Genomic DNA, 24877 nt, shown 5'->3' with positions numbered 1-24877 from the left:
CTGACAGGCTTTATTTAGGGATTTCGGAGTGCGATAACTCTTTATTCCCTATGACACAATTATGTGTACTATTCTTACACTATGACTCCTTTATTGTTTTCACAGCCAGAGCTCTTGCTACAAAGGGAGCTTTGGTAAGACACCACACATGGAGGCGTTTTGATAATCATGCCGTTCTAGAAAACTGTTCTTTATTGAGGTTATGCTGGTCTTCCTACTGCATGATTGAGAGAGGCTGGTCTTCAGAGACTATGCTAAGTGCTGAAGACCTCTTTTCCTCTTCTCATTTTTGCAACTCTGGAAGTCTAGATGCAGTCTGATTCTTCCTTTTTTTATGCTTAAGCAAACTCTTAAAAGATGACATTCATTAACAAAATGAAAATCCTACATTTTCTGCCTTTATTGTATGTTTTGAAGTTAATAGACTATAGAGACTACTGACTGAAAATCTATTTAATATTTTCAGCTAAAAACAGTAGGTATTTTTATGGTGTACTGTTGTGTAATTTGTACATTTTGAAAAATGCATGCATGCTGTGCACTCTTTATAGCAATTTCTATAGATCATTACACACTTAACGTTTTAGTTTAGAAATGCTTGTTTTATGTAGCCATTTGGAATGTGGTATAATTTTTACTGATTCTCATTTCAGGGAGGCTTATGGTGTTTTGGAGGAAATGGACTTCCATATTGTGAGACATTGAGTAAAATCCCTTCAGAGACAGTGGAGCTCTTTTGCTTGCAAGCTTTAGTACAGCATTCTAAGGTAATTTGTCCTTTAAACTATAACTGAAAAGCTACATTTATAAACCTTCCTTTCCAATGTGCTCTCATACATGGGGAAGGAGTTGCCATTTCCTTGTTTCCTACCCCTCACCCCATCAGTAAGGATGTTCAGACAACTGAGACTGAAGGCAGCATACCAAACTAATTTTTTCATGTGGGAAGTGTATGTAAGTTCTGGTTTTGTTTCTAATTAGCCCATATAAGTTCCCCTGTACTACACCTGTATATATCTTTCAGGAAGTAAAAGGGCAGCTCTGACACAGAAAAGCAGGAGAGAATGCCTGAAGTCCAGATGGCTTTAACAAGTCTTTTCTGTGTAAGGCTCCCTCCCACTGGCACTCAAAGTCATTGGAGATAGGTATCATGAGGAAATGGTGTTTCCACTCTGCAGGTTTTCAGTAAGCAAGATACTGATGATGTGAAATTCTCAGTGCAAAGTGTGTGTGGATTTGTGTGAGCTGGTGTACATCAGTTCAGAAAGCTTACAAGCGGTCTCTTCTTGTAGTTCTTAATCTAACTCTAGTGCCAGGTTTCCAGAAAGTGAAGCAGCCTCATGAATTCACTCTAATCAGAAGCCAGAACAGAAGGCAATCCTTGGCTATTCGCAAAGGTCCCTCCTTTAAGGGTCTCTGCCTTTGGGCAGAATAGTGCACAGCATGCTGCTGATACAGTGCACTCCCAGAACCAGTATGCTCTTTGCAGACACAGATGAAGAGTATGGAAGATTTTGTGTAACAATGATTCTTCTTGATTCCTATTGCTGCACTCTTCAGCGTGCACTTAATTGTGCACAAGCGTAGAACACTGAGAAACAGTGTTGAGAATACCAAATTGTTATTGGTAGTACGAATGGATAAAGTGCAGTGTGCCAGTATTCCTTTCACATCTTCCATACACGTAGAAATTCTGACTTAGTCTACGATTTGTTACATTCCAGATTTTCAGTTTAAAAAAGTTGTGACTGTACTCATTCCGAATGTGTGTCTGTCTTTGTTGAAAGCCACAGACTTCAGGACATCAGCAGTTCCATAACTATCACACATTTTTAAGCACTGTAGACAACGTTTTCAAGTCATAAGCATTTGGCCAATAGCAGTAGTTGACACTACAATGAATTAGTGCATATTCATCTGCTTGGACTAGAATCTGTTGTTGCCCTTAAGATCAATAATGATAGCAGTACTATTGCTACACTAGGAGTGTAGCAATGCCTTTGCATTTCAAAGAGAAGGGATTGTAATGATTGCAGTTTAGGTGGTGAACAGGAAGACAAGTATCTCTGGTTGAGACAGTGCTTTAACAAATGCAGACAATTGTCCTGTTCAGACTCTTGAACTTTAGTTGAAATTTCATCACGCCAAGTGGAGAGCAATCTCATCTCCCTCAGATGTGGAGGAGAGTGGAGTGATGGTACTTAGCATCTTTCAGGTTGTCAATGCATACAAATAATGCATTTAGCATATTAAAATATTTACTTCCTCTGCAAGTATGGCATAATAAATTCTAGATTAATAAGAATTTCTGTGTAATAAGGGTTCTGCATCATTATCGGCTCCTTAAAATTCCCTAATTTGTGAATTAACAGCATCTCAAAGAACCTTTTGCAGAACATCTACTTATTGTCATTGTATTTACTGTATAATGGTAGGTTTCTTCTCACTGTGATAAAATTGAAGCTAAAGGAGGCCTTCAGCTACTACAGAGGATATACCAGCTACGTAAAGATTCAGCAAAAATACAAAGGAACATAATTCGCATTATTGGAAACATGGCTTTGGATGAACGTCTTCATTCATCCATAGTACGTGCAGGTAAAAGGAAAGCGAGTGCAAGCAGTCTGAATTTCAGATTTCTATTCTAAAATTTTCAGAGGATTCAGTGCTTTTGTAAAATGCAACGGACCATGGCAGTGGTGGTTTTTTTATATTTGGTGGGGTGGGGAGGTGTTGTAGTTGCGCATTTTTTTTAATACAAAAAATGTAGACAGTGTAAACCGTGTTGATTAAAAACTCCTGTATGCTGTCTAGCCAATATATATCAGTGCTACAGAGGTGCTCTAGGTCTGATGGATGGTGAAAATTTGGACTTGGTTGATGTTCGGTTCACATTACTGGCAAAAATCTTTCGAGTTTCCTACAGATCATCTACCTTGTAGATTTTTTTTTTTTAATTGACTGTGTTTTAGTCTTGTAAAGGACCAGACCAGCTTGCAGTCCTTATCTTTTGGAATAAAGTGAAACATGCCTTCCTGCCCTCTCTTGTTTTACGTTAGGCTAGTAACTTCTGCTAAGCTTTGCTCTGGTGCCCCTTTTTTTATACCCCCTAAATATCACAATGAAATGATTCTTTCTAGTTCTGTACCAAATAAATAATTCCCAATGTTTTATTAGGAAAGAAATCAAAAGAAAAATAGAAAATATCAATATACCCTTGCATACATCCGAGCTGGTGTCTGCCTCTTAAACACAGTGTGTGTTTTTAATCTCCCTGTTGCAAAAAGGAGAAGTAACAAAGGCACAGGGAAGGACTGTGAGGGTGATAAAAAATTGGAATGGCTGTGGTAGAAAGAACAAAGGTACTTGCATTTAAACAAGACTCACGTGTCAATTCATTCTTTTCCTAATTCCACAATGAACTATTTTGAATTAGCAACATAGTGGCTATCCTAATAACAACATACTGTGCATGATTTTGAAACAGTGCTTATTAAGTAAATTGTTTCTTCTTTTTCAAATCAGCCTCCATTTGAAAATCTCTCTTCAAAGTCTTCCCAGGTTTTATTTATGAACTTGACTTTAATGTAATTGTGATTTATAGACCACTCTTGCTAGCAGCAACAAGAGTTATCAGGATTGTAAAGAAATTTATGTGTCTGTGTGTGTATAAAAGATAGTCCTTTGCATTTCTCAGTACTCTATGAACATCCCCATCCATGTCTAAGAAACTATATTTTACACCATAGTTAAAGTATTATAAAGTGTCTGTTTTTTTCTTGAGGTAGCTATGACTTAAAATTTTATTGAGGAATGTATTCAAAGGTTTCCTGCATTAATTCTCCTATGTTTTTTAAGTATAAATAGTATACTGTTTTTAGAATAGCGAGAATGTTTTCATTCCTTGAACAGTTTTTTACACACTGGATTTTAAAATCAGAAATGATTGTACTCACAGCAAGCATAAATTTTTCCACCTGCCATTGATCCTGTGGGTTGTTTCCTGTGTCTTTCATATGCTTTAAGCTTCATTTTCTCTTTGGGACATTTCTTTTCTCTGTCTGTCTTGCATCTTACCTGCAAAAAGAGGCTCGTGATCTGTTCTCTCACTGACAGCTGCACTGACCTGCTGATACACTCCCTTTTTCTTCTGAGAAGTTCTCCTTCCAATCATAAGCCAAACAGTAGTAAAATACATTGCCTCCTCACCACTCTGGATTTTTGCATTTTGGAGGTTCTACCACCTACCATTGGCTTTCCTGTGGTAGAGAGAGTGGATTGAGATAATTTGTTTTGATATTACCATTCTTAAGTTTTAACATCTATTTTCACAAGTATACTTTGAAGGATGATGTTTCTGAATTCTTTTGGATGATGTTTCTGATTAGTTAACCTGCCACTTTATTTTTTCAATGTAGGTTGGGTTTCTGTACTTGCTGAAGTAATGAAATCCCCACATATCATTCAGTCTTCTCATGCATCCAGAGCTTTGGCTAATCTAGACAGGGACACAGTGAAAGAAAAGTATCCAGATGGTGTTTACGTCTTGCATCCACAATATCGTAGCAGGTAAAGCAGGAGATATTGTACATGGTGTGCTTTGAGTTACTTGTTATACTGTTCAGGTACAAAACTTTGGAAGAGTTAGCATTAGAGTGCTGCTGTACTCACGTCACCTGCTCCCCCTGTTCTTTAGTGGGTTGAGAGGTCTGAATTTAGATTCTCAAAGAGGAGAACAACAGAAATGATGGGAGCAGTCCATAGCCATGAAAGGAGTATTATTGTACTGCATGGAAAAATCCAAACAGAAACCATGAGATGAATTATTGCTTTGCATGCATTGCGACCGTTTGGCCTTTGCACTGGCTGTCTTGGGATACAGTGCCTTGTAATAATTCTGTTGGCAGCAGCACGTGTTGGCCTAAGATGCAGCAAATTTACAGCTGCAGCTTCTTTTAATAGTGATTGTGTATCTGGGACTGAAGCAGCCTCCAACGTGGTATGTCATTTAGTAGCAACTATTCCCTGGGTCACTGGTGTTAGTCAGGTTACAGTGAAGATCTAATTTGATGATAAAGCTGGAACTGTCAAGCTGCATTAACAGTAGCTGGAGAGAGTGGTGTTTTTCATTATAGAAAAATGTGACTTGTGAGGTGGGTACTTTCCATACCTCTTTTTATATCTCTTCTGGGTGGATCCCTGTTTTTTGTCTCGATCTGAATATTGTCTCTGAAATATCATGAAATGTCATGAAATGTTGTCCATAAGATAAGAAATCACATATAGTGTTAAAAATAGCATTTTGGCATCCCTTAGATTAAAAGTTCTGTGTGAATTTAATTTGCTAAAAGAATATGTACGATGCACCTCTTAAAAATACCTTTTTCTGTATCAGTCAGCCCATCAGAGCAGACATCCTTTTTGTTCATGGGCTTCTGGGAGCAGCATTTAAAACCTGGCGACAGCAAGACATTGACCGGCGTCTGGATAAAAAGGCTTTAGAAGGGGAAGAGGACTATAGTCAGTGCTGGCCGAAGGTAAAAAGACAATAACACTTTCACATGCGGCTGCTGTTTTCTCATTAATGAGAGCTGTCCAGAGCATTTGGAATTACGCTGTCTTGCAGTTGTCTCTTTTGAATCAAATGACTTGTAATCTGTTATACAAGTAGCACTTTCCAAGTTCCTGATATATTTTTGTTAGCAAGCTGAAATTCTGAACAGGTTGTTCTTGCAAAGGAAAAGCCCTGCTAAATTTAATGCTCTCACCATCATTCTCCTGCTAGTGAAAGAGGAGGCAATGGCTACTTCCCTCTTTTTTTTTTTTCCTTTTTTTTTTTCTTTTTTTTTTCTTTTTATGGAATGTTATTGCTGAGAAAAAGATACATAAAATTACATTTTAAATTAAGTATCCTTTCTTACATAGGTGTCTGAGTACCTTAACTTTTGCAGATTGCTACTTAAATATTGTTGGTAAATAAGTAATTACTGCTTCAAGCAACTCACATTGGTATAACCACCTAAGTATCTCTGTAAAACTTCCTGATGTGTGCTGTTGGTAATCTTAGTGATTCTTGTTTCATCCAGGAGAGGGAGCCAGCAATGCACAAGTTAGTAATCCATCCCTTACCTACTCTGTGGCTGGGGAACAGGCTAGAGTTTGCCAGTGTGTAATAAAAGCATAATAGTCTAGGTGTAAGATGTATTTGGGGATTAACTGAAGAGCAGAAGTCTTGCTTGATATTGTCCCCATAGTAGCATCTTTGCTCCATGGCTGATAAATTGCTTGCAAGAGTTTAAGTACTTCAATTATAAGCTCCTTTTGGTTTCGCTTTTCTTTAATTTAGACATGGCTGGCTTCAGACTGTCCTGCCCTTAGAATCATATCTGTGGAATATGACACCCATTTGAGTGACTGGAAAGCAAAATGTCCTGTTGAGGCTCACAGGTAACAAATGCAGTGTCCACAGTTTGGAGCGGGGATGGGAGGGAGACCTGTAAAGCTGATCCTTGGGATCACCTAGTGTGATACAGTGAATTTAACTTTTCCTGTTGCATTTGAAAATCAAGTTTGAAAAAACATTAGGTACAGTCATAGTATGCTTGAGCTTTTTAGCCTCACAGCTAATGGCTTGTGGCAACTTCCTAAATTCTTACAGTCTGTTCTGCTTCATATTTAGGGGAGACACTAAATTATGCTATTAATTGATGTAATATAACATCAATTTTATATCTTGAGGGGAATACTCCTTAAACTTAAAATGACCCAATAATGCTTCATAAGCACAGCAAAAAAATCACTGTATTATGGCTTTATATTCATGATAAAATGAAGCATATAATTTTATTCAGGAAGTGTTAATCCCTGGAAAGAGATTGATATAAGTGTTTGATAGATAAAATACAGCAACTGTATCTGGTTTGGTCAGATAGTGTAATTGCCCTTGTCAGAGGAATTGTGTTTTTAGTGACCATGAACCGGGTAGGTCAGAGGAAGATGCTACCTCCAAACATATTCCTTCTAAAAAATAAAAATACTTTGAGTCTGTAAAGGTTATTTGGCTTGAATGGATTTTAGGCTTCGTAATTGAGTTCAGTGATCTTTAAGTCAGATCCTAATCCGAGTCCTTCAAACACTCATGCAGATACTTAAGCATGTAACTAGTACTGTAGATTCAACCTGTGTACTTCAGTGAAGGCATGTGCATGACTGCTCACAGGTTAAGGATCTGAAAATTGATTATGTTTTGTGTAGGGGAGAAAAAAAATTCAGCACGTGTATAATAGACTGGGAACTTGGTACTTGTTCATTCCCTCCTCCCTATGGATATACGAAGGATCAATGCAATTATTGCATTAAAGAAAGCATGTAAGCAGGGAAGAAATAAGGAAGACATGGCTGTTAATATGCCTATTTGAAATTAGGCAGAACAATGACAGTAAAAAACACGTAGGTGGTTACCTCTACAAGGTCCAAAGATGACTGGACCTTGTAGAGGGACTTTGTACCTTGTTTCACATCCAAAGAAGAGCAACGAAGCTGGTGAAGGGTCTAGAGCACAAGGCTTATGAGGAGCAGCTGAGGGAGCTGGGGTTGTTTAGTCTAGAAAAAAGGAGGCTCAGGGGAGACCTTATCGCTCTCTACAACTACCTGAAAGGAGGTTGTAGCAAGGTGGGGGTCGGTCTTTTCTCCCAGGTAACAAGCGATAGGACAAGAGGAAATGGTCTCAAGTTGCGCCAGGGGGAAGTTTAGGTTGGATATTAGGAAAAATTTCTTCACCAAAAGGGTAGTCAGGCACTGGAACAGGCTGCCCAGGGAAGTGGTTGAGTCCCCATCCCTGGAGGTATTGAAAAGACAGGTAGATGTGGTGCTTAGGTACATGGTTTAGTGGTGGACTTGGCAATGCTAGGTTAATGATTGGACTCGATGATCTTAAAGGTCTTTTCCAACCTAAATGAGTCTATGATTCTAAGAGAACTTTTTTCCTGTGTCCATCTGGATTAAGTATAATGGAATAAAATTTGAAAAAGAAATAAACATAGATTTCTTTCTTTATTTTAAGATAATGTCTTTTTCATCGCAAAATGGAAAATTACATTACCTGCTATTTATGGTCACCCAAGCATAGTATTTGATTATTTTATAATTTGATATGGTTAACAAAAAAATGAAAGATATCGAAGATGTTTTTAACTAGCAGGAACAAAGATGTAGCAGTAGAATCATAACCTTATGATTGCTCTAAGTGTATAGGCTCATTTGCTGTTTCAAAAGTGAATTTTTATGTCTCTCAGCTCTCCTAAAGCCTATTGTTCGGCTGAAAAGACCCATTTGAGTATCCTTTTCATATGTGTTATAAAAGCAATTTCTAGTGAGAATGCTGAGAACCAATGGAGGTGAAGTGAATTACTTTGCACAGCAGTTGCCCCAGTACCCTGATGTTTTCATTATCCCAGGGTCTTCTATGTTTGATTCTTGTTACGCTGCAAGGAGTAATGATGTTGCACTTTCAAGCTTGGATTAGGAATTGACATTGGTTTTGTTTTGGTTGTGCCACAGATTCATTTTCAACCTCTAACATGTACCTTATCCTTTCCAGAGCTTGGTCTCTTCGTTTATAAAGTGGAGATTATTGTGCTTTTATACTTTTATATACATATTCCAGTACAAAGCATTTGGAGATTATTGTCTGGAAAGTATAACAGACATTATCTCTGATTCTTTAATGTATTGGTTGATCATGCACTTAGTTATTAAATTCCTGTACCTTGCTCCACATTTTGAGCATTGTTTAGCAAAGTACATTTTTGTCAGACATTAGGTATATTCTTGTTTTAGGAGATAAAGTTTATTATGCATTGATGATGCTTCATAAAATGAAAACATAATTTTGTTACAATGTGTAAATGAAGCTATCTAAAACTCCATAAAGAGATTTATCGAACTAAAGCTAAAGGAAATGAGTGTTGAGTGAAATTAAAATAAAATTTTGTAGCAAGACCAAGAAACAATTTAGCTCAATTTCTGTTGTCCTTGTGAAGCCAACCTTACAAAAGTTTTTGGCATTTTTCAGTGTAGCAACAATAATTAAGTAATTAATGTTTTATGTACCTAATTCACTTTCATAAATGTGCAGCACTGAAAGTTCATTCTGTTTTAACATTGCCTTTTAAGCTATCATGCTTCATCATGCTTGCGTTTGTTTTTTCTTTGCAGGAAGTCTATTGCTTACAGGAGCAATGAGCTTCTTGACAAGCTCAGAGCTGCTGGGATTGGAGACAGACCTCTGGTGTGGGTATCACATAGCATGGGTGGTAAGCATATTGCCCATCTGATATAAAGTATTTATTTGCTGTTTTATTTCAGAATAAGCTGTTATCTGAAATGCAGTTATCCGGAATAGTTTATCTAAACAATTTGCAAAGTCCTAAAAATGGAAAATAGATTTCTATTTTCACAATGCATTATATTCAACAGCATATACATTTTCAAAGGATTTTTATTGCTGTTTGGTTTTACTGTATTGATTTAAAAACACAAAATCAATGAGTTGAAATTCATGTAAATGGGAATCCAGAGGCAAAATTTTCTCCATGATGAGGCATATAGTAAATGTCATTAGCAGCACTTAAAGCAAACCAAAATTGGATTTGCATCATTCCTTGACATTTTATTTTAATGCCTCCTTAGGTTTGGTTGGGGTTTTTTCAACTTAATCTTACATATTTGACAAACTAAGGACCAATCAACTGAGGCAAGGATATGGTTAGTTGTTTCGTGGATAATATAGCATGATCATTATTTTCACAGTGGTTTAAATCCCTGCATTAATTCAGTTTCTGTTGCCAGGTCTTCTAGTCAAAAAGATGCTGGTGGATGCTTCCAAGAATCCAGAAATGGATAAAATTGTAAACAACACCAGAGGAATCATATTTTATAGCGTACCTCACCATGGTTCCCAGCTGGCTGAATATTCTATAAATGCCAGATATCTTCTCTTTCCGTCTGTGGAGGTTAAAGAACTCAGCAAGGGTACGCTCACTTTGCTACCATTTAACAGCGGGGATCTATGCTAATCTGTTCATGATGCTTTTTTTTATCCTGCTGTCAGAAAAAGCTGGATAAAAGCAACAAAAAACCCCTTTTTATGTTTTGGGCTGTGTGTTGAATTACTGTAACTAATTCTGAGTAACTGTTTCATTTTATTGCAGAGGCGAGGGGGGAAAAAAGAGGTCAGAACAAGTTTATAGAAGAGTAGTTTGGGCCATTTAGCAATGTAGTAACTCAACGTGTGCTGGACTTCAGACTCCTATCTTCTAAACAAATTCTATGCTATGCAGAAACAAGCAATTGTTGCATATGATAGCTGGAAAAAGGGACTACAAACAAAATGCTACTCCTTTTACCGGAGTATCAATTTTTGAAAAACATTTATTCAGGAATGCAATCTTGCCAGACAAATGCTATAATCTTATGTTCAAGGTAACACTGCAAAAATTATGTTGCTCTTTCTCAGATTCTCCTGCCCTTAAAGAGCTGAATGATGACTTCCTGTCTTTTGCCAAAGATAAGAAATTTTCAGTGCTGAGTTTTGCAGAAACCTTACCAACGCACATAGGCAGCATGATAAAACTGCACGTCGTACCTCTGGAATCAGCAGGTAAGTCAAATAGCCATTTAATTTATTTGATTTTTGCATATATTCGTGTGAGCATCAATAATGAGGAAGGATTATAAATGCTATGGTAGAAAGACTTAGAAAAATACATCTGTTATGTTGTGGGGGTTTTTGTTTAAACTTTTGGCTGAGTTTAAACTAGAGTCACCCTGCTGAGATCACAGGCAGCTACATTTATATCTTAGAATAGCAATTGTTTGTTTTGATTTTTCTAAATGCAAGTAGCACTTGCTTACTGAAAAAAGCAGGGTAGACCCTGGTCTAATGTTACATTGTTGTAGTCTTTTCCTTTGTAATTATGAGTAACTGTTGTTTATCCTTGTGTAGGTAGGCTGAATAGTGTTTCAGAAGCTCCCACAAATTCCAGCTATTTCCTCCTTTAAAAAATAAGAAAGAAAATTAGTAAACTGCTAATGGAAGGAAAAAGTCACAAAGCCGTTTGTCAGTGTTAAGAATCCTTTATCTTCCATATCTCAGGTACTCAAGCAATAGAGTTTGCCTCCTGAAGAGTTCCCTCCATCCTTTTGCCTTTTGTAGGAGAAGGGAAAACCAGATAGTTCTTTCTCTTGCTTTGTTTATGGGTGTTCAACTTAGAGAATTGTTTTAAGTCCGATATTTTCAGGTTTTCCCTGAGCAAAACCCTCTTCTGCACTGCCCAAGGTACGTGTAAGGCCTTGAACAGAAACCATTGCTTTTTTGGGTTTAGATCAGGCTTTCCACCAGCTAAATCCACTAGGTTAAATGCAAGGTTAGTTGCTTTGAAAAAGACAGACTATACATCCCTGTTTTCCTGAGTCAATATTTAGCAGTATTTTTTCAGTATGTCTTCTCAAGAAGCAGTTGTTTGCGAAAATGTTGCTGATGCAATTTTATTGGTGAGGACTGAAAAACTGGGCAGTTTTTTTTTTGATTTAACAAAAAAAAGTGAAGAAGAGGGCTGGATAACAGAGGGCACAAATAAGCACTGCGCACTTACAATTTTGTAGCACGTTTTTCCTCTTCTAGAGATGATGCACAATGCAGCGCCTGAGCTCTCGAATGCCTTTAAAGGCTACATGACGGTTCAGTGGCACGCCGCTCATTTTGTTCAAAACCCAGGCTGACAAGCAGTACACTCACTGTTTCTTACATGCATGCTTGGGCACATGAAAGCAAACTTTATCCTGCTCTAGTGTAATTTTACATGGTTAAAGATACAGAATTCCAAACAAAATGGGGGATTTCTCAGGAGGTTGAGTGAATAGATAATAAACTGGAATGTGGCAGTCACAGCATCCTAACTGGAAAGTTCACTAGTAGTGATAGCTGTCAGGAAAGAATAAATGCTGTAGTGTGCCCCAAAATCAGTGCCTGAAATGGAATACGTGTATTCTACAATTAAGCAATGTAAATTTTTCATTTCACTGGAAATGTATGTAGTGATTTATGGCATATTTCAGGTTAATTCTAGTCCCATTTTTAATCTCCGCATTGAAGTATTTTATAAGGAATATGGGCAGTTAGTGGTGATCAGAATCTGGATACCCTGGATTAAACCCTATCCCTGTTCATGTCAATGCTTAAACTTCAGTCAGGACTTTGCTGTCAGTCAGGTGCTGGTAAATGAAGTTTTGATTCTTCAGAGTTGTCTGTATGGAGAAATGTACATTTGTGTATTCCCAATAAAGACAGTAGAACTCTGACCTAATGGTTTACTAGTGCGGGTTTTGTAGAAACATATAACTCTATATGACTATAACAGTGTGTATTGAAGCTTTTAGCACATTAAAAAATAATGAAGACAAAACAGTTAAACTGAAGACACAAGAAGTTGTTTTTGAGAGAAAAATTAGTAATGCAAGATGTGCTTTTCAGTCTAGGTGATCTTATGAACTTTGGTAGTTTTTTCTTACATGTATGTATTTTTTTTCCCCCCTCTCCCAGAGTTAGGAATTGGAGACCTTATTCCAGTGGATGTTAATCATCTAAATATTTGTAAGCCAAAGAAGAAGGATGCTTTCCTGTACCAACGTACATTGAAGTTCATCCAGGATGTTTTAGCCCAAGAACTTGGAGACTGAGTTTTTGCCTCCATTTGTTGTAACACAGTAAGTTCTTCTCCTAACATTTGTTAGGGGATCTGCAGAACTACAAAGATGCTATGTCAGTAGTATCTGCTGCTAAAATAATTTTCAGTACATCTCCAACTTAGAAATAAGTTGGAGAGGTGTCTAAAATATATTCAAAACAAATACAAACTGAACGCCTATAAACTTGGCAAAAAGAAAATGTGTGTTAGCTTAAAGTGACCATGATCTGTCGACAAAATGCGTGTAAATTCTCCAGCAATTTGGCTGGGAGGGGATGGGGATTGAGTGGAAGAGAAGTTTCATTTAGTCTACAGATATCCCTCTGGAGCAACACAGCTAGACTATGGAGAGTGCCCAGGATATCTTCTTTTGGGGGGAAAAAAAAAAAAAAAGCTTGCTCTGGAGGTAGGTGGTCTCATTAAGGTAAATATACATCTGGGATTAAAATCTTAGAGAGAGAGAATCAGAAATAATTAACTGAGGTGGTTATTTGTTGTGTCAAAGGGGAGAAGCAGCATGTGGCTGCCTCAAAGCTTTGGTTTACTGTCCATGTTAAGTAGTCTGACTGGAGCCTGAAGAAATTTGTCCAAGTGAATGAAGGTAGCATTTTGGTCTAGTGGCCCAATTACAGGGGTTTTTGTAGTTCGCCTTTTCATTTAATAGACCACCCAGATTTGTCAGCCAATACGGCATCTGTTTTCTGTGTGAGAAAGAGAGAGGTTGGTAGGTTGTCTTGCACAGACAACTGTAGTTGTTTTAATCTGTTTGTATAAATGAAAACTAAACAAAAGAATTGTTCACCTTCTTGTACATTTCTCTCTTAACCTTAGCAACTTGTGAGATTGCTTTCTTTAGGACAGTGTGTATCTGGTCAGACTCAGGGCAGTTCTGTGCTTGTTCACGTGGGAGATGCAGAACAGAGGCTTAGCTCTTTTGCTTTACTCTTGGGACATACTGAGAAGATGGTGCATTCAAATCCCTGGCTCATGTTACTCATTTAGAAACTCTTTCTTTAGCTGATTTAAAGAATAGCATTGAAAATGCTCAAGTGGAGTAAGACACATGTAGGCCCTGACAAAAAAGATGATGCTTTGAGTTTGGAGCTCAGGTAGGAAAAAAGTAAAGCAGGAAAAAATTCAGGTGATCGTCAGGTCTCACTGGAAATACAGAAGATCCCAGATGTTTTGATTTCTTGAAGCCCAAGTGTATTTATTGGTGTAGATACAGAGAAAAGCAGCAGTGTTGTCTTATTTGAGTTTATGTTTATGTTAAGGATACCTTAACAGTGCTGGTGAGAAATAGTATTTTTAGAAAAAAAAATGGCAGTGCTCAGACACTTTTTTAAAGTCTTAAATAGTTGGCAACGTAGTTAAAAGCAGCCTAGTCTAACTGTGGTGTCTTTCCTTCCTTTCTTTCCACCCCCAACCCTCTCTCAAAACGAACACAGGCTATGATTAGGCTATACTGCCCCAGCTGACCATTTGTTACATAAGGCCTGTATTGATGACAGGCTTAAGACGTCCCTTAGCATCACTTATGTGAGATGGATCTAATATCACTGGCCTTAAAATTAGGGCTATGAAAGCTACCGAAGAGGTGGGGTGCGCTTTGCAGTTCTGCACGGGCTTGGTGCAGGTGCCAGTGGCCATCGCAGTCCTGCCAGGTCCTGAGGCCGCCTCAGCTGTTCCCACTCGAGAGCACTCCAGCCCGGGAGGACCCTGCATCTGAAAATGCACCTCTGGAAGTTGAGCCTTGGCCTGCTGGAGTTGCAAAGTAAAATTCACGAGAGTAGTACAGAGAATGTACAGCACCACACTAGCAAAAAGAGCATTTTTCCACCCATAACCGAGATGTAGGTAAGAACACTGCATGGCAGTATTTCAGATAGAAAATGTAACAGAACTGTCGTAACTTCTAAAGACGTTTATCCTTTTTACACTGTGGTTTAAACTTCAGAGTGTAAATACAGTAGAATACTTTGTGTTCACAAAGTAGAGGTATGTGGAATTCATTGTGAATAGACAAGACTTCTAATAACTGAATGCGTGTCAAATCTTGTATTGCTTTTAATAGACTTCTATTGGCTTGCAGGGATTCAGATCAATTACATTACACATTAACGTCAGTAAATGCATCTATGTTTTGCTACTGTAACTGGAACTGTTGAGGCAACTTTCTCCTTTTTCTAACTGTATGTATATATGTGTAACTTTTAAAACTAATATTTTGAGGGTTGTTGGGTTTGGGGTTTTTTTGGAATATAGTAATGAAATGTGTTTTTAAAGATGTACTAGATATGCCACAAAATGTATTAAAGGTGAATGATCTGCCAAATGAATGCTCTGGATCATGTTCACTTTTGTTAAAGACTTGCATTATTTTTTAGTGATTGTCTCATACTGGAAGAATGTAATGTTTACCCTTCATCTTCTGTAAGAGGCACAGTACTGGGGCAGCTGGTCATCAGTTTTGCCAAACTGAACAGTTTTTCAGGTGTGCTTTTAGATTTGCAAAAGTGCCTCCTAAACCCTGTACAGACACTGGTTTGAGGGCCAGAGGGTCTGTTGTGTAGCATTCATGTCTGCCTCCCATTAGAAAGGTACGCTTTCATGCTTCCCTGGTGTCACATTAATTCAGAATAGTGCCTTTACGTGAATTCTTAGGTCTCAAACTATGCTCTTAATCCCGTCTAGCTGGGAACCCACCTGCAGATGTGGCTAGCAGGTATGTGTGAGTTGCCAGAGAAGATGGTATTTCATCTGCATTGTGGTGTCCAAGACTAAAATAGTAAGACAGGAAGGGAGGGTTAACAGGAATTTTTCAATCCTCGTGCGCTTGTTGTCCATCACTCTTGTATAACTGTGTTGGTAGCAACAGTCATCAAGTTTTTAATTGCTGTGATTATGCTAGTGCAAACTGGCTTTCACTGTCATTTGTGCTCCGTGGTGCCAGGCAGAGCAGCTAGCTAGAAAGGAGAAATTTTCCATCTGGTGAAAATGTCAATTCTGGACAAAAAGGAAAAAGCAAAAATGTTGATTTGTCAGAGCAGAAATTCTGAACAATATTTTGGGTTTGGTTCTCTTTCATTGTGTTTGTTTCAGTGATCACCCACCTAAAAAAGCTAAATCAGGCAGTTGCTATACCAAGGAGAACCATTTACCCACCCCAAACACAAATGCAGCTGAACAACCAGGATGCCTGTAGCAACTTAAAGTTGCTGTACTACAGGGCCCTGGGCAAGCTCACATGGCGTTAGGCTTTTGCCAAAGTCTCTCACATTAAATAAGCACACAGATGCTTATATATTTGCCTCTGGTAAATCATTGATGCCTGGCTTCACAGCCAGTGTCAACAATTTTAAGATTTCCAAGTGCTGGGTTCACAACACGAAAAATGCTATGGGATAGCCAGTCCCTACCACCCGTTATATGGCCCTCGAGACTGACAGCTACCACTGGGAACACTGGTTTCCATTGATAACGTCCCAGTGAGAACGGGCAGCAGAGCTGAGGACAGAGCCGTGCTGTGGGTTCCCTCGTTGTGGATGCCAGCTAACGGTGGTTCAGGTTACTTTAGCCTCTTTTCACGTTGTGGTGGGGCCCGGCTTAATCCCGAGTGAGAAGGAAAGAATCACCGCCTCCTGCAGTCTGAGATTTCTGTTAATGGTTTCCCAAATGCAGAGCAAGTCTGGCCCTGCTTAGCTTCTCTTGAGCATTAAAACTGGAACCCGCCTCTGGAAAACACTTGGCTGGGGTGTTGGGTACCAGTGTGGAAGATAATATATTGAGACAGGAGATCCCTCATTCTTTGCTGTAACCTTTTCAGCTGGACTGTCTCTTCCCTTCCCTTGATTTGCTGCGACAGAATGGTATACGCTGTCACTGACAGTATAAACCAGCTAGCTGCGGGGATTCATACTTTAATGGGCAGCTTGCCACATACATAGACATAAAATATAATGCTAAGGGCTACATACTTCTCTTATTCAAGGAGAGTAATAAAGCAGATTTTATTTGACTTGTATAAATCCACTTTAATTGGCTTTCCTGCTAACACTTTCATTAACATGTAAATTAGCTGTCCTAGAGCTGTTAATTATCTTTGCAGAAAATGCTGGATATGGTCATATAATGTACTCTTTCTTTTTTACTGCTCTTAATGTTTTATACTGAAATGTGCCTATAAATATTCGCTTTATTTTTTTTTTTAAGAGGAGGACAAAGAGACTAAGGCTCTGTGTCATCTGATAGGGAAACAACTGTCTTGCTTCAGCATTATTCACCAGCCTGCTGCCACGTTAAACGGACACGTAAGAGGCTTAGCACTGGGTTTTATTGGCTTGGCCTTTGAAGGTTTGGGGGATTTTTTTTTTTTGAAGTGTCTGACAAAGGAGGGATCAGAGGAGGATGGCAGGTGCTCAGACAAAGGCAGCATCCTCTCTTACAGGATGTCTTGTGTTCAAATTGTGGCAGTGGCAGTGAAACAGGTAGCATTACAAATAAGAAAATGGCTGAATTCCCAGTTTCCAGGAAGCTGAGAACAAGTAAATTATATTTCCTATGGAGGAAAAAAAACCCAATCTCTGCTTTTTCTAAGACACTTTTTCTGCAAAAAACATCTGAAAACAAGAGGCTTTTTTCAGCTTCACCAACTGCTTAAAAATGCTCTCCTTCCTTTAATAATAAAAGATCTTGATGCTTCTCTTAACAAGTTACCATGACAAGTTGCAATCTGTTCATCATTTTTAACTGCCTACTTTGAACAAACGGCATCTATAGCGTACGGTTTTACTGCACAGGCAAGGCAAAAGCCTGGGCAGCTAGAGCAGATAACCAACACATTTAGCACCAGGGATGATCGGTGCCAACATCTTGGGCTTCTGAGAAGCAGGACTGCTGGCTTGCTAATAAACGAGAGAGGACTTCATTGTGGAGATCAAGTCTGCTTTGAGCTGAGCAGCAATACTTCAGGAGTCAGCCCGCCGGGGTACGTGACCTATAGACCCACCTGAAACACTCGTCCTATGGGCTCTGGTGGAACGCTGGCTAAATGTAAGGGAGAGCAGCAGCTCTGCACGCTGCCACCCCCTACCGCTTTGGTGTCCAAGTTGAGCTTTGCTGTGAGTGGGCGAGCTCGTTACTGGGCCAAAAGCAACTGTTCCTCTCTGCCGGGGGGTTCTGCCACCCCCAGTCCTGTGCCGGCGGCTGAGTTTCAGGATGTAACAGCCTGCGTTGCACGTGCATAAAGTTAGGGTCCAAGACCAGCTCCTTCCTCATTTGCACTGTGGAAATAGAAGACTGACGTGGCGTTTTCTTACAAAGCAGCAGAATGGGAACAGAGACACAACTATTGAATTACTAAACTGTCTTTAGCGTAAGACATTAATGTGCTAATGACCTATGTCATCAGCAGGTCTCAACTATTCATATTTCCACAGTAGCTGCATAGATAATACACAAGCAGACTATAGCATTTCTTCGAAAAATGACTGTTGTTGTCCACGTGTGATTTCATTGTAAAGTCTGTTGTTCGGCATCGGCTTGCTGTGAACAAAAACCAGGGCGCCTTTGTGGAACCGCGGTAGAAAACCAACCAGTGCTGCCTTTGATCTCACTGTAGGGCGCAGCAATAGTCCGAGAGGCTCCCCAGCCCTTTCAGAATAGCTGAGGCATGGTCTTACAGCGCCAGGAGCAGCACGGCACTTGGAAGAGGTCTGCGGTAACACGGGGGTTCACTTGCCCCGTCTGGAGTAAGAGCAGGCGTTTCTTGCTGATGCGGGGGCACCACCTCTCATGGTTCTGCTTGACAGCCCACACCTTTAATTTTACTTTCAACACAGGAATGACTTCAACAAGGTAAGTACGGGGGCCTGCCAACGCAGCAGCTAGTTAAGATCTACAAGAAGATACTGTCTAAGCCTTGTTTCCACAGCAGAAACGTGGTAGCAGAACACTATCAGTGTTAGTGCTGTAGTTAGTTACACTGGTGTATCTTCCCCTTTCCGATGTTTGTTCCAGAATAACTGTAGCAGTCTAAGTATTAAAGATAAGGGTTCTTTATTTCAAGTGACAGAAATTAATATATGAATTTCACAGGAAAATGTTGTTCGTAACATCTTTTTTCCATACAACATTACCTGTTCTTACATATGAGTTGTACCTGAAATTAAATAAAACATCGTAAGATGGATTAATAAAAAGAAATAACTTAGAATAAAGAACTTTTCAAACAAGCTATAGATAATGTTAGGTTGTATATACTCTGTACACTTCCCTCCAGGGGCAGTATCTTTATATTTAAACATGAGACTGAAATGGAGCATGGACAGATGATCTATTTCCTTAAATAAAAATCTTTGTGCAAAAGATTTATTTTCATTTTGCATCATCATTGTGATTTCTGTAGGAACATTAAGGGGACAAATTTTACAATTCTAAATCAGTATTTGTGTTCATCAAGGTATATTTGTTTTGTTCTAAGACAAGCAGTTTGTCGAACCCTTCTGACAGTGCACCGCTGTCTTCATCATCACTAAATGTAACCCAGTGACTGAAATCTTTCAAGTTGGGGCGCTTTAACTTTTCTGGAGTGCGTGCTGGAGCAGTAGCTGATGCTGCCTGTGTGGAAAGAGGGGAGGAAGAATCTGAGTCCAGGTCCAAAAGATTGCTGTTCTCTGGAAGGGAGCTGGTATCCGAGAGCTGTGGATGCTGGCCTTCTGGTACAGGAGGGCCCTGAAGGTCGCCCATCGCTTCTGCAGCATTGGGTGCCAGCTGCTTGCTTGTGGTGTTTTCTGGGCGGGCAGAGGATGCAGGAGCTGAGAGAGCAGCCTGCGCAGGGACGCGAGCGTCCTGAGTCTGGGGGCAGAACTCAGGATTGTTGCTGGAGTTGAACATTAACCCACTAAGAAGTGGGTTGTCACTGCTCTGGAGAACTTGCAGATGAAGAGCGGCAGGAGCCGACTTCTTTCTTCGTGGTGGCACCTTTGGGGCAAAGGAAGCGTTCGGGGGAGACGGCGCGCTGGCCTCGGCTGTGCTTGCTGAGGGGGGCTGCCTTTCACCGCTCCCCCTGCTCTCCTGAGGCTTCCCAGGTTGTGGCGTTCTGGGTTTAGGGACTGGAGTAATCCTGGTCGGACTAAGAATAGCTCCGGCTTCCAAACAGGGCTCTGGCAAGCCAAAAGGAGACTCTACTGTCTGTTGGTCAAATTGCTCTTCTGTAGGCATGGCCTGAGGGGGAAAAGGAACAAGAAATTTGAGAACAAAAAGGGTACCTTAAACTCTGAGTCACTCCTAGTGCAAGTCTTATTGATGGCATTACTGAGAAGAGCTGACAGTACTGGAAGGAAAAAAAAAAAAAAAAAAAGCAGTACAGAGAGGAGGCTTGACAGCACAGGTTTACGCCGTACCTGCTTGGTTCTATTCTCACACATCGTGCCTTGGACCAGTGTTCCTTTACAGAGTGCTATTTGAGGACAAGGATCCTACAGCGCGTTTGCTCCCTGTATGAGAAATACATCTCTTTCTGACCATCTCTCTTTCATGGTAGGATTTTGCTCCAGGCCAATTTAACACCATTCTGGAGAGTTATTTATTTGTTACATCTCTCTGCTGACTAATATTATTTAAGCAAGAATGCATAGGGCAGGCTAAATTAATAGGGCCATTAGCACGTGTCTTTGGGTATGTTCTGATACATAAGGTTGAAGGACAATTAGCTCAAGCTAGCCCAAGAAAGGCATTAATGGCTCTGTCACGTCTCACTGATGCTAGGAACTGAAGCTATAAGTAAGCTCTCGAAGTACAATCTAGCGTATATTCACCATTTAAAAATATATAAATAACTAGAACCCAGCCCAGTCCAAGAGGGCAAGGGCTGCCTCAGATTTCTCACACCCAGTGTGACTGAATGAAAGCATTTTAATTCTTTATTACTCTCCCATAATATAGATAATATACAGGCTTTTTAATGCAGTCAAAATATCCAGTCGGTATTTCATGATGGACGTATCCCCTGCTACTTCTGTCTATATGCTGTTGTTAAGTTGCCCACGTTTGATTGATTGCATGCTTTTTTAACAAAAAGAAAGAGGTGGATTGGGTAGAGGTTTTCAAGTACACAACTCCCATCTGAATTCACTCAGATGGAAGAAGGAGTGGATAGAGTCAAACTGAAATAGATACATTCCTGCAGGAGATTTCATATAACTAACACCAAAACAGCACTCCCTCTCAGCACCTTTCAGGAGTGCCCTGGGAATGGCGACAACATAAAATAAACAGAGACCATTCCTTGTTATTGAATGTTTGAGGAGGGGGCACACACTGTGTTGTCTGGGTTTTTTGCTTTTGTGAATCTGCTAAGTAGAGATTGCACAAAGTCCGCCAGAGAGAAGGGATGAATGCCTTTACAAAGGAAGGTAAGGCAGGAGTCCTAACAGCTTAGAACAGAGCTTCCTAGCGGAGGTTCTGTCAAAGGAAGAATATAAAAGGTTGTATTTGTCTCTCTCCTACTTAAATTGCTTTCACCATTAAATACTCATTTTAGCAGCTCTAGCGGTGAAGAACTATCATCTCCATTGTAGAGACCTGACAGAGAGACAGATTAAAACCCCAACACCTACAGGTTTGTATTTTTAAGAACCGAACTCTTGAGCAGAATCCAGAATCCAAAGTGAAAGGCTGAATCCCATTATAAGGCGTGTGAGAAAAGTTAGAGGTTTCCGAACAGGCCACAGAACAGCATGCTGATCCAGAAGCTGCTTCGAATCAATACAAAGCAGACCGCTCATGATGTGGTCCAAAGTAAACGCTGTGATAAAGAAGGGATGAGTCCTAAATCCTGACAAGGTTTAGACAAACCAGAAGAAAAGTAACAAAAGCTAAGAGAATGGACTGACAAATAGAAAAGCTGACTATGGCTGAGTAAGGAACTCAAGGCTCTCTTTCCTTTCTGATCTCCTAGTATATTTTTATGCATTGGTGACTACAATACACAAAATCATTTTAGTCCCTGCTGGCTAAGAACTTTAAATGACAGGACTTCATATGAACTGTTTAACAGTCCACGCCTCTTGCCGTCATTCACACTGTGTCATGGAGGCTGGGTATATTTTGCTGCAGCCATCTTACATTTTCCACCTTGACTCCGCTCCTTTGCAGAGGGACTGGCTTCTTCGTAGTTGGAACTTTGGGTGGCGGGCGATGGGGCACAAGCACTGGTCCTGCCTGCGACCCTTGAAATGATGCTGACTTTGTGATGCTGGGAGGAGGCTCAGGTTTGGTGAACGTTTGGTTTCTAGTTGGAGCAGGCTTTACTGCATCTTCCGGTAGTCCTGAAAAGCAAAACCAGTTAGCATCTTGGCTTGATCAGAATGTATCATCTTCAAGATCATTTCTTTCATGGTCATGTTTCCCAAAACGTGCATGCCTAAAGGGAATGTGCTCAGGCCAGGAAGGCAGGTTTTAGAAATAAGCATGGATCTTTCTTTGCAATCCTGTCACAGTTGCAAGAGGCAGTTAGGGAAAAACTCCCCTGTCTGAATTAATTTCATGCCGAAACAGCAGTGCTGTGCCACCATTTAGCCAAGTGGATAAAACACTGGCTGGGAGTTCAGGAGTACTGGACTCAAGTCCCGAGTCTCCTTTTGCCCTAGTTTCCTTATCTGGATAATGCAGATACTAATACCGAGTGCGCCTTTACTTTGGGAAGAACTGTAAATGCCAACTGGTGGTACAGCACAAGGGACTGAAAGTGATGCTGACTGGACTCATTTCCTTACCAGAGTGCTTAATGTGAATTTCAAAATTAATGGAGACTAAATCTGATTTAAAAACAAATGTACAGGATTCTCGAAGGAACAAACATCAAGATGCCTTTATGGTATTTCTAATTAAATTGGATTATTCCAAACTGCATTTGCTCTATTTAGAAATGAAAAGGGATGTTCTTCTCCTAAACTGAGAGCCTCGCAAACTCGGGCAATCATCCCAGAGTCACGCTGCATTCCTTCAGCATCAGCAGAAAGACTACTTGCAACCCTGGAGGCTGTATTCACACTGCCTAAGTTTCAATATCTAAGCTAGTTTCCTGCTCTAACTTGCCCTTGCAAGAAGCTTTCTTCTCCAGGGATTAGACAGAGATCCTAAGCCGAGAGTAGCCTTTTAGCTTAGCTATTCAAGCTAAAGTGGTGCAAGCTGCTATCTAGGTTACAACTATCCTTGCTGGCCAAATGTGAACAGAATCCAGGTTATTCTTCCCACAGCTGTATTTGCTCTCTAGTTCTGCTTGGAATAGTGAGCATTCACGAAATAGAGCAGTAAATGTCCTTTATGCAACTCTGAGCTAACAAAGGCATCATCAGTTTAGTACAACCCCATCTTTATCTTTTAATTTTTCAGACTAAAGCTGAACATAAATAACCCAAGGTGCTCCTCCTAACAGGTTCTACAACAAAATATACAACCTGAGTCATCTTGAAAAAAAAGGTTAATATTATCAAAACTGACAAGAGAACACCAGGTACCATCTTGCAACAATGTGTATGGCAGTGCTCAGGTGAGCTTCTGAATAGAAGTATGTGTATCTGGGCTATGATGGGAAAGATGAATGCACCTACCGTTTTCTTTATTTAAAGATTTTTAGAAGTCAGTTAGAAAGCTGTCCTCACCTCCTTTAGCTTCCATAAGACATCTAATAGCTTCTTCTGCTTCCTCAGCTGTGGTGGTTTTGATCTGCTTGACGTTGTAAGGTTTACTTATTCCAGTCCGGACTTTAGGCTTTAAAAAAAAAATACGAGAATGAGCAATCTTGAGAGAACTGTTTTTTCTTGTACACCTGTAATCTTACAGCTAAGCTCACACACCTGTAAAGTTCTGGTTTTGCCAGTGGCTATTCAGCAATCTGTAAATACTACAGAAATGGTGGGGAATCTTTTGGCAGATATTTTTGGCAGATATCTTTGTTACCAGCTGACAGACAGGCCCATGGCTTACTGCCGCAGCGAGTCCCTTAGCCATCCCTCGTTCAATATATTAGGGTTCTCATCCAACAAGACAGGAGCGGGGAGGTGTTCCCACATTCCGGTCTTGGTCTCCTCAGAGGGCAAGCAGCCTTGCTGGGAAGGGTCAAGACTCTACCTGTATGCTGGGCACTAGCAGGGACCATCAGAAAAGAGGTAAGAAAAGAATTAAAGCAGATTATCGGGGTGTTGAGAATTCAAGTTAGCATCTGTCAGAAAGCAGCACATGGAATAAACCAACAGTGCCCCGGTCTTGCACCATTCTCTCTCTCTCCCTCTTTGGCTTTTCTAATTCCTGGCAATTTAATAACATTTTTTCTGGTGTCTAGCAGGTCCTACAGTCTAGTATTACATTACAATAAGTTCATCTTAGCATTCCTAGCTCAGGCATGTGACGGACTTCCTTCCTTGTATGACAGGTGCGTCACGTCCGCGATGCTCAGTGTCTACAGTGTATGCAGATGGGGGAGAGCAGGACAGTGCTAAGTGGCCATGCCGAGCGGCAGGACTCACTGGCTGCTGAGGGGCTCCGGGAAGCAGCTTCGCTGTTGCCAGGATGGAGCAGGCGGAGTGGCTTCCTGGACAGGGGGAACCATCTGAGGGGGACTTTTTGCCTGATGTTCCGGCTGCAAGAGGAATAAAAATGGCTTTTTACATTCAAGAGCTGGTACAACGTTTTATCTGCAATGGAGCAAACCCGATGTGCTTTGAAATTGTTCGTGACAAATAAAAGAGATGCCGTCACCCTCCCTGCTCCTCCAGGGACAGGCGTAGTAGGCAAGACCTTCCTGTCTTCCTGACACTGGGGACCTTGAGTCCTTCTGCCTGAGTGCCAAGAGCAAGACACTTGGATCTAGGAGGAGTGATGGGCTGAACTGTTACTGGTCTAATCTAAGGTGAAAAAAATCTCAACACAGAATAAAATGCTGAAATCTCAAACTGTTTCAGGAAGCAGTTCCCTGTTAAGTCTTGCTTTCATTTAATCAATTCAGTCACCTCAGCTGAGCATTAACATTGCGTTCCAGGCACAGAAATACAGAGACCAGTGTTGTCACTTCTGTGCAATAGGCTCAGAAATGAATGGGAATAACCCTGAAGAACTCATCTTCCAGCAGT

At 40.2% G+C, this 24877-nt stretch overlaps 2 protein-coding genes across 8 annotated transcripts in view; one reads left to right on the top strand and one right to left on the bottom strand.

Moving 5' to 3' along the window:
- SERAC1 (serine active site containing 1) overlaps positions 1-24237 on the top strand; it is a 36660-nt gene extending 12423 nt beyond the window's left edge. For 4 of the 7 annotated variants that reach the window (XM_082307661.1, XM_082307657.1, XM_082307660.1 and 1 more), the window contains 9 exons: positions 654-767; positions 2436-2598; positions 4419-4569; positions 5396-5537; positions 6347-6447; positions 9217-9314; positions 9850-10032; positions 10517-10660; positions 12602-15037. In XM_082307661.1, the coding sequence (XP_082163787.1) occupies positions 654-767; positions 2436-2598; positions 4419-4569; positions 5396-5537; positions 6347-6447; positions 9217-9314; positions 9850-10032; positions 10517-10660; positions 12602-12738 (1233 nt within the window). In that variant the 3' untranslated portion in view covers positions 12739-15037. Of the gene's footprint in view, positions 1-653; positions 768-2435; positions 2599-4418; positions 4570-5395; positions 5538-6346; positions 6448-9216; positions 9315-9836; positions 10033-10516; positions 10661-12601; positions 15038-24180 lie in introns of those variants that run through there. The other 3 variants (XM_082307659.1, XM_082307658.1, XM_082307662.1) reach the window with 3 other exon arrangements.
- SYNJ2 (synaptojanin 2) overlaps positions 18946-24877 on the bottom strand; it is a gene marked incomplete at its 5' end in the record, with an annotated part of 68055 nt that continues 62123 nt past the window's right edge. Inside the window, 4 exons of the mRNA XM_082307655.1 lie at positions 18946-19970; positions 21873-22075; positions 23411-23519; positions 24275-24387. Coding sequence (XP_082163781.1) covers positions 19173-19970; positions 21873-22075; positions 23411-23519; positions 24275-24387 — 1223 coding nt within the window. The 3' untranslated portion in view covers positions 18946-19172. The remainder of the gene's footprint in view (positions 19971-21872; positions 22076-23410; positions 23520-24274; positions 24388-24877) is intronic.

This window comes from Platalea leucorodia (assembly GCF_965183815.1).
Source record: "Platalea leucorodia genome assembly, chromosome: 3".
Lineage (NCBI taxonomy): Eukaryota > Metazoa > Chordata > Aves > Pelecaniformes > Threskiornithidae > Platalea > Platalea leucorodia.
Note: the sequence above shows the minus strand (reverse complement) of the source record. Positions and strands in the feature narration are given on the sequence as shown.